The sequence below is a fragment of the Adiantum capillus-veneris genome, chromosome 8, assembly GCF_014529385.1.
Source record: "Adiantum capillus-veneris isolate H3 chromosome 8, ASM1452938v2, whole genome shotgun sequence".
NCBI lineage: Eukaryota > Viridiplantae > Streptophyta > Polypodiopsida > Polypodiales > Pteridaceae > Adiantum > Adiantum capillus-veneris.
Window position 1 is genome coordinate 100,813,608 of NC_140938.1, and position 9,565 is coordinate 100,823,172.

Consider the following 9,565-nt stretch of genomic DNA (forward strand, 5'->3'; position numbering starts at 1 on the left):
TTTCTACAACGCCAATGTATTACGGCTTGGGAGAAATCCGGTGGATCACGCTTCATACATTACACCACCTATATTGCCCCCAACTACAAAACTATGTTCTTCGATGAGAGAGGAAACCGTACTCACACTTACATGCTTGAGCCTATTCCCTTGTCCGCGATACGCACTATCGCAGCAATTCGGCTTAGCTCCCATTTCCTGTGATGCGAGATAGGGCGTTGGGGCAATGGAGAAGAGTCAAATCGATTGTGCACATTATGCTCACTGCAAGTTCGAGAGTCTGAGTACCACACACTACTAGAGTGCTCAGCTTTTGATCACATCCGAACTTGCTTCTCTCACATTTTCAGCCATAACTTAGACCTACACACTTTCCTCTCCCAGCCAAAGTGTGGGCTCTCCATTGCGACTCTCATCACTACAATTTTTGAGCATCGAGAGTCACTCATCAGCCATACACATACTACATCACATGTAACTTTGGTCCCATAGGTCATATTTGACCTCCAAGGACGATAATAAAATCTATCTCTCTCTCTCTCTCTCAAGTTATGTTGCAGTGAATCTCTCTCTCCCTCTCTGTCTCTCTCTCTCTCTCACACACACACACACACAAAGTATTCTAGGTGTGTGCAATGTCTGACTTCTTTCTAGGTATGACAAATGTGACGCACTTCATAAAGAACAAAAAGTGGGAGAGAGATTCCTATATAGGATGCCGTCTCTTTGAATGCATTGATTGCTACATTCTCAGAGGATCTCCATAGTTGTAGTATTTTTGTTTCCACTGTGTCTTTTCAGTCACACCTCCCGTTCCCCACCCCCCCTCGCCCTCTCTCTCTCTCTCTCTCTCTCTCTCAAGTTATGTTGCACTGAAACTCTCTCTCTCTCTCCCTCTCTCTCTCTCTCTCTCTCTCAAGTTAGGTTGTAGTGAATCTCTCTCTCCCTCTCTCTCTAGATCTCTCTCTCTCTCTCAAGTTATGTTGCAGTGACTCTCTCTCTCTCTCTCTCTCTCTCTCTCTCTCTCTCTCTCACACACACACACACACACACACCACACACCCATACACACACACACACACACACACCACACACACACACACACACACACACACACACACACCACACACATACACTCATACACACACACACACACACAAAGTATTCTAGGTGTGTGCAATGTCTGACTTCTTTCTAGGTATGACAAATGTGAAGCACTTCATAAAGCACAAAAAGTGGGAGAGAGCTTCCTATATAGGATGCCGTCTCTTTGAATGCATTGATTGCCAGATATGCCCAATTTGGGTAGGGCCAAGAAGCTTTGGGCTATTTTTGGTAGATGCAAAGCGAGAGTGTCTCTCCCAATGTAATCACATGCACACCATTGCCGATGTGGTATTTGCTTTTGATTGCGTAAATGGAATGTACACAACAATCCAAGCCTCAATGCAACTCTACCAACTCAAATGGGGACTTGTCACCATGGTAACTCTTCATAATGAAGCACTTCGGGGCTGATTTGGATGCACCTTTGAATCCGGCTTGAGCAAAGGTTGCCAATGGTCAATAATGGGTTGACCAATAACGGGTTAACTTGGCACATCTGCATCAATTGCGAGAATCCGGCTAACGTGCAGACTCGTGCGTTGTAACCGCAATGGAAAATTGCCGGGGCTAAAACTCAGGCCTTCACCGACAATCGTCAATGGGCTAATCGGATGGACTCACTCCCCCAACTATATCCTTAGTAGTAGTTAGATGAGATATAGAGAGACAGATATAGAAGTATATAGACATTTACCATGTGGGTTGGCAAGCCTCCTCTCACTGACTCCCTCAAAGAAAGATAGACATAGTTGGGAAATCCTCTCTTCTTTATACTCTCTTCTTAATTCTCTAGATACTAACCTGTATATATCTGTGAGTACTTATAAGGCTTCTTTTTTGGACAGATGGCTATTGGTCCAAAGGTGTTGTCTCCTGGACATGCAAGATGTAGTAGGATATGTCAAGCCTCTCGAGCTACGCGACGTGTAGCAGCGCGAGATAGAGTTCGACGTTTTCTGGGTGAGATTGATGTGGCTCGCTTGGAAGATTGCCAGCATTTGATAAACATGAATCGATGCAATGAATTTTCTCAGGAAAGGATTCAATTGGATGTAGATAACGAGTCAATTCTCTCGCAAAGTTATGTAGGGATTGAAGTGGAAGACAATTTGGAAGCCAATAATGGAGATGTTTTTGAGGAGCTTGTTATTGTCTCCAGAGAGGGAGATTACTCCAAAGTTGAGACACTTTGCCTATCTATCACCTACTTATATTCTGAGACCACTTCCTTGATGCATATCTCTATGTTGTCTCTTTCTCATGAAAAGTGTTTTCTTCACAACATAGGCAACTTGAATTTTGCATGTTCCTTTTGTGGTGCTTTAGCTTGGAAAACAGAAGCAAAGACCATTCGCACATTTGTGGGGAAGAGTTGTTGCAACTCAGGAAATGTTTCTTTGCCGCCATTAAGTGAACCTCCTTTAGAATTAAGGGAATTGATGCACGAGGGTAATACTAGAAGTAGAAAATTCTTGAAACATATCAGAGCATACAATAGTGTGTTGGCATTTGCTTCTTTGGGAGCTCATATAGATGAATCTCTCTGCCAAAGAAAAGGAATCGATACCTTCAAGGTGCATGGATCTATTTATCATAACATTGGTCCATTGATGCCAGAAGAGCGATCAGGTCAAATCCCTCGCTTTGCTCAGTTTTATTTTTTTGACACTGAGAATGAGTTGCAAAACAGGATGAGTCATGTTTCAAAACTCAAACCAGATTTTTTGCAAATCTTGCAATCGATGATGCATCGAGTAAATCCGTATGTTCAAGCTTTTAGGGGGTTTGCTACAATGGTCCAAACTTCCAATATTCCGAAGATTAGGATGGTCATTACTAAGAAGCATACAAATGGCTGGCAATATGTTGCTCCAACAAGTGTGGAAGTTGCTGCAATCATGCCTGGTCAAGGTGAAGAGAGCAACATTGGCCATCGTGATATTGTGTTGAATCTTTTGGGTGGTGGTCTAAAAAGAATCTCAAATTGCCATAGGTCATACATGCCTCTATTATATGTGTTTCCATTTCCAAATGGTGAAGGAGGTTGGAATCCTTACATACCCCAAGTGAACAGAGCGGAAGTAAGCAGAGAGCGAGTAAATGGAACTACAAATTATATTTCTACAATGGATTTCTACAAGTATAGATTGCAAATTAGAGATGACACGAAACAATGTCTTTCACGTGATGATAGGCTACTGCAACAATATATTGTTGATGCATATAGTTGTATGGAGGAGTTGAGGCTTTTGTGGGTTCGTAATCATCAAAGTGAACTTCGCAGTGAGGTGTATCAAGGCTTGACAGATATGGTTGGAGCAAGAGATGGAACAAGGGATGATAGAGAACTGTTATTGGGTGCTAATGTTGGAAGAAGGGTTGTATTGCCTTCTTTGTATGTTGGTGGCCCTCGCTATATGCACCAGCTGTACCAGGATGCCATGGCAATTGTACGCAACAGAGGAAAACCTGATCTCTTTATTACATTCACATGCAATCCTGGATGGAAGGAGATACAGGATGCATTACTACCTAGACAGACATCCAATGATCATCCTCATCTTACTGCCCGTGTTTTCTACCATAAGTTCAAGGATTGATGGGCTTGCTGATTAAGAGAGCTATTTTTGGTAAGGTCATTGGACACATTTCTGTGATTGAGTTCCAAAATAGAGGCCTTCCTCATGCTCACATTCTATTGATACTTGCATATGAGCATAAGCCAACAGAGACATTGCATTATGATAAGATTGTGTGTGCGGAGCTTCCTGATAAAGTAATGTTTCCACAGTTGTATGATGTTATCAGTGGGTGTAATGTGCATGGCCCGTTTGGAAAATTGAATAAGAATGCTCCATGTATGAAAGATGGAAAGTGCAGTTTTAAATATCCTCGAAGATTCAGTGCATCGACTACTGTGGCTAGGGATGGATACCCAACGTACATGAGAAGGGATGATGGAAATTACACTGTTCGTAATAAAGTGCAAATGAGTAATAAATGGATTGTTCCATACAATCCATTTTTGTCAATAAGGTACAATACACATATCAATGTGGAGGTTTGCTCCACTATATCTGCTGTGAAATATCTCTACAAGTATGTGTATAAGGGACATGATAGGGCCATTGTTGTTCTACAAGATAGTGAAGGGCTTGTAAATGAAGTTACAAACTATCTTAATGCTCAATATGTATCAGCATTTGAGGCTATCTGGTGTATACTTGGGTTTCACATGCATCAAGAGAAACCTGACATACAATAGCTCCAAGTTCACTTGCCTCATCAAAATCAAGTCATCTTTAGCGACAGAGCGACTGTACAGAGTGTGGTGGAGGGAGAGGTCAGCAAAAAGACAACACTCACTGAGTGGTTTGTTGCAAATCAACAATATCCGGAGGCCAAAGATTTGTTGTACATAGACTTCCCAAGAAAGTGGGTTTGGAAGTTAGCAACAAGTAGAACATGGACTCAAAGACAGATTGGTGACATGATTGGAAGAATGTACCACATTGTTCCCAATGCTGAAGATTTGTACTATTTGCATATGTTACTCAACATGTGCAAAGGATGTACTTCTTTTGAGGATATTAGAACCTTCAATGGACGAGTATATGACACATTTAAAGAAACATGTAATGCACGAGGATTACTGCAAGTTGATGATGAATGGTTTCTTTGTTTGGAAGAAGCTTCTTTTCAACAAACATGGCAACAATTATGCCTACTATTTGTAGTCATTTTGGTTTTTTGTGATCCAATACATCCTGGTGCATTGTGGAATCGCTTCTGTAAGGATCTTTCTGAGGAACGTGTATATCATATGAGGGCTCACACAAATGATGCGAATATCTGTGAACACATGGCACAAAACCAAGCTCTGACAAACTTAGAGACAATGCTTCAACACTATGGAAGAGGCTCTCGAATTATTCTGGAATGCCCCAAGTGGATCACACATTGCAAATTATGAGTGAGCATGGAGTGCTTGCTAAAGAGTTCATGTATAACAGAGAGGAACAAAGAGTATTGTCTGCTCGAATGGAATCATCTTTCAATGTTGGTCAAAGGGAAGCTTACAATCGGGTTTTACAAGCAGCTGGTATGAGTAGAGGGACTGTTTTTTTCTTGGATGGGCCAGGTGGAACAGGAAAGACTTATCTCTACAATGCATTGCTCTCTCGGATACGAGGAGAGTCCAAAGTTGCTTTGGCATGTGCATCGTCCAGGATTGCAGCACAACTTCTCGACAACGGAAGGACTGCACACTCTAGATTCAAGATCCCTATTGATATAACTTCTGAGTCCACATGTAACATTAAAGTAAACAGCCAACTTGCTGAGCTGTTGCGAATGAGTTCACTGATCATATGGGATGAAACCCCCATGGCTCATAGACATGCTTTTGAGGCTCTTGATAAGACAGTAACCGATGTCATGAAAAATGACATGTTGTTTGTTGGTGGAAAGGTTCTCCTTCTTGGTGGCGATTTTAGACAGATATTACATGTTGTGCATAAAGGGGGAAGAGAAGACATTGTAAATGCATCTTTGTTCCACTTATACAGTTGGCAATGTACAGAAATCATGCATCTAAGACAGAATATGCGAGTGGTCAATTGTTTAAGTAATGTTATTGAAAGAGAGTTTGTGCAATGGACACTTGATATTGGTAATGGTGATGTTTGTGATGGGGACATACTTGATAATGTGGCCCTTCCGGCCTGCATGATGCTACCACAAAATAATTTGCAAGAATTGATTGCTTGCATATATAGAGACCTTGAAACACAGACATGCCATCCAACCTTTTTCAAGGATACAGAAATTTTGGCTCCACGGAACAAGGAGGTGGATGCTATAAACAATTTGGGCTTGCACCAATTTCCTGGTACTTCTAAGGAATATGTCAGTGCGGACTTAGTGTGTGAATCAAATTGTGATAGCATTTTATTCACAAGTGAGTTCGTAAATAGTTTAGATCTTGGGGGAGGTTTTCCAACGCATGTTTTACAATTGAAACAGAATGCTCCAGTTATGTTGCTTCGCAATTTGGATCCAAGAAGTGGTCTTTGTAATGGGACACACTTGATTTGTAAGCAATTCCACAACAAAGTGATTGAAGCAGAAATCATTACAGGGTCACATGCAGGAAATGCAGTGTTCATTCCAAGGATTGACTTTGTCATGGGATCTAGAGAAGGTCTCCCTTTTGATTTGAGACGCCGCCAATTTCCCCTACGTTGTGCTTCTGGGATGACAATCAACAAGGCGCAAGGCCAAACATTGGGAGTTCTTGGACTGTATGTGGCAATGTCTCGCGTGAGATCCTCTTCTTCCATTAAGGTTGTGGTTGGTGATAGTCACTTAACAAGCATTAGTAGACATGGAGATCAAAGAACATACACTTCTAACATTGTCTACAAAGAGGTGTTGCAATTGACCTGCCCCCTGCCACCCCCTTGCCATGGGGTTTAACGTGGTTGGATATTTTTCATCCAATAAAAAAGCACGGTGACTCTCGCAACTATTTCTTTGTCATTTATAAGTTTAGTATCTTCTTATGAAACATGGTGTAGCCTCAAGCAAGGTATATTCGCTAAAACAATTGACTAAGATTTATTTTTGCTTAGAGATTTATGATTCATGTGCTTTTTGATGAATTTCTAATCCTTGTATATGTACATGTATATGTATGAATGAAGATGGATCCTAACGCCTCTGTGACTTACACACTAGGGAGACGACCTCGACACGTCCGAGGTAAAATATTGTATATGTGTGTTTGTGACATTTCGATACTCTAAAGAATTTCAATCTCACAGTCAACGATTATGTATTAGATCCACCATTATGGAGGGGTCCAATCACAGCCATGCAGGTGATTCATCTACTCGAGGACTTGGATGTAGCAAGGTAACAATGTTGATCTTGATATAGTAAAGTAATTACTTTTGTGTATCAAAATATCTATCTATATTAATAGCTTTTTGTTTGGCTATAGATCACAATATTACCCAGAATTCTTGATGGTGGGCATATATCATGCTTCATATGATCCGAGCTTGCTGTGCTACATTCAAGTTGCTATTCAGAGAGGATTCAGAGCACGTGTCACCATTGCAGAGTTAGGCAGAACCCGTCCAATTAATGTTATGCTTGCTCAGAATCTTAGTCTCGGTGCTTGGTTCCTACGTGTTTTTGTGTTAGGATCTCTTCCTCCAGTGATTGGTAGATGTGTTTTACATCGTGGGCCATGGGTGGTTCGATACCGCAGCAGGACATGTCGTAGGCTACGCTTTTGAGCGTATAAATCTTAAGTCTCTACGCATGTTATATTTTTTGACCTGGGAAATATCAGTTACTCTATATATGTTAGTGCGAAGTTAGTTTGAAAATATGTTGTGATGACTTTTGTTTAGGTTGCTGCATAAAGGTTTTCATGTTGTCCATCTTATAAATTTCAAACACATACAGTACCGCTCTCTCTCTCTCTCTCTCTCTCTAGCTCTAGCTAGAGAGAGAGACATAGCTCTCTCTCTCTCCTTTCCTCTCTCTCTCTCTCTCTAGCTCTAGTTAGAGAGAGAGAGACATCCTTTCCTCTCTCTCTCTCTCTCTCTCATCAAGCATGAGAGAGAGTCATGCTTAATGAGAGAGAGAGAGAGAGAGAGGAAAGGAGAGAGAGAGAGAGCTCTGTCGAGCTCTCTCTCTCTAACTAGAGCCTCATCAAGCATGAGAGAGAGTCATGCTTGATGAGAGAGAGAGAGAGAGAGAGGAAAGGAGAGAGAGAGCTTTGTCTCTCTCTCTAACTAGAGTTAGAGAGAGAGAGAGAGGAAAGGACAGAGAGAGCTCTCTCTCTCTCTAGCTAGAGCTAGAGAGAGAGATAGAGAGAGAGATAGAGAGAGAGAGAGAATCCACACAGTATGTAGACAAAGGAAAATGCTCGAAAAACACCAAGGTTTAGTGTAATCCCACCTACAAAATTTGAGATTTACCTCTACATTTTAAATTTGAAGGAGGACTGATGAAAGAGTGTCCTATAGCCCTGATGACTGCGGGAGAGAGAGAGAGAGAGGGAGAGAGAGAGGGGGCACCAGAAGAGGGCGGCTATATTAGATTTCAACTCCTTCGGCAGTGTACACATAGAGAGAGAGAGAGAGAGAGAGAGAGAGTAAATGTTCACCTGTTTTTATGAAATTTGCCAAGAGCAAAGAGTTTGAGGATAATAGAGGCCATGCCACCGACGAAGACGACGCCGTTTTACTAGTGCCAATAATAAAACAATTTAATAAAATGGACATCTAGAGGTCCTTATATGGTTCATAAATTAAAATATTATAATATCTCACATCATGGTATCAAACTAAAATGATTGCACTCCATGATGCCTTGTTCTCCAAGGCCTTTTTTTTAGCACGCCAAAAACCCTACCAAAGAGTGAAACTTTAACCACAAAAGCGTTTTAGTACATGTTGTGAAAATAAAATTCCTATCTCCAAAGGAACTACATGATTAAATCGACTAACTAATGCTCTCCTAAAATAAGGCTCAAAAGTTGGACCAATTACTTTATTCAAGGTGGCTCGGTGGCATTTTTGTATGTCTTTGAATCGACTACATGGCAAATAACTATAACTAGAACCTTCAAACCCATAAATATGTCTGTGTTTTGTGTCACAATCAAAGGAAGTTTATAGTTTTTTCCATGTTACTGATGACAAGAGAAGCATCCATTATTATTTACTTGCATCATCGGACGTGCATACGCGGGCATGCGTGCTTCAATGGCAATGCATGAGAAATTACAAATGCATGAGAAATGCATTGCCTTCATGTGAGGCAATGAGTCTATAGCCAATCCAATTCAATGAGTAGATTCTTATGTTTCTTCAGAAGGAGCAAGACGTGCAGCACAACATAAGAAATGACAATAATATGTTCCTTTTTTGTTGTTAAATCTTGCTTTAAAGTCAACATATGAATCTCCACATAAGTACAACTTCAAAATCAGCCATGTGCAAATAATGTTTTTATTTGATCCAATTTTTGGACTACATAAGTAGTCCTTAATAAAGGGTTGGATTTTAGGTGCATCTCTAGACCATTGGATAAAGCTTGCGATTAGTGCCACATGGCAAGCTCATGATAATAAACTTATTTTTATTTATTTTTTTAGGCCTTTGTGAGAGGGTGTTGACATTTGTGTACTTCTTTCTTTAAAAAGAGGAACAATCTTTCTCATCCTCTTTCACTTTTTTTTTTCAATTTCTTACAAATTACAATGCTTACAAGTGTTTTTCAGTCACTATTATTTATGCTTTTGGAATATATTGTGTTCTAAATAGTTCATTGTTACACTTTCTCTCCAAAAAACATAATATTTTATTGTCATATTGCATGTTTTAAAATAGTAGTGTCACTTTCTATTTTTCTCTCTTATGAAGAAGCCTCTTATCAT

The 9,565-nt window shown here is 40.5% G+C and overlaps 3 protein-coding genes across 3 annotated transcripts; all 3 read left to right on the forward strand.

The window, feature by feature from the left end:
• Nucleotides 1-1,952: 1,952 nt before the first annotated feature.
• Nucleotides 1,953-3,707, forward strand: LOC147452642 (uncharacterized). The gene has a single exon (XM_086519280.1). The coding sequence runs from the start codon at nt 1,953-1,955 to the stop codon at nt 3,705-3,707; it is 1,755 nt and encodes a 584-aa protein (XP_086375406.1).
• On the forward strand, nt 3,707-4,372 carry LOC147452643 (uncharacterized). The gene has a single exon (XM_086519281.1). It carries the CDS (start codon nt 3,707-3,709, stop codon nt 4,370-4,372), a length of 666 nt encoding a protein of 221 aa, XP_086375407.1.
• A 674-nt stretch (nt 4,373-5,046) lies between these two features.
• Nucleotides 5,047-6,585, forward strand: LOC147452644 (uncharacterized). Its single transcript, XM_086519282.1, has one exon. It carries the CDS (start codon nt 5,047-5,049, stop codon nt 6,583-6,585), a length of 1,539 nt encoding a protein of 512 aa, XP_086375408.1.
• Nucleotides 6,586-9,565: the final 2,980 nt, after the last annotated feature.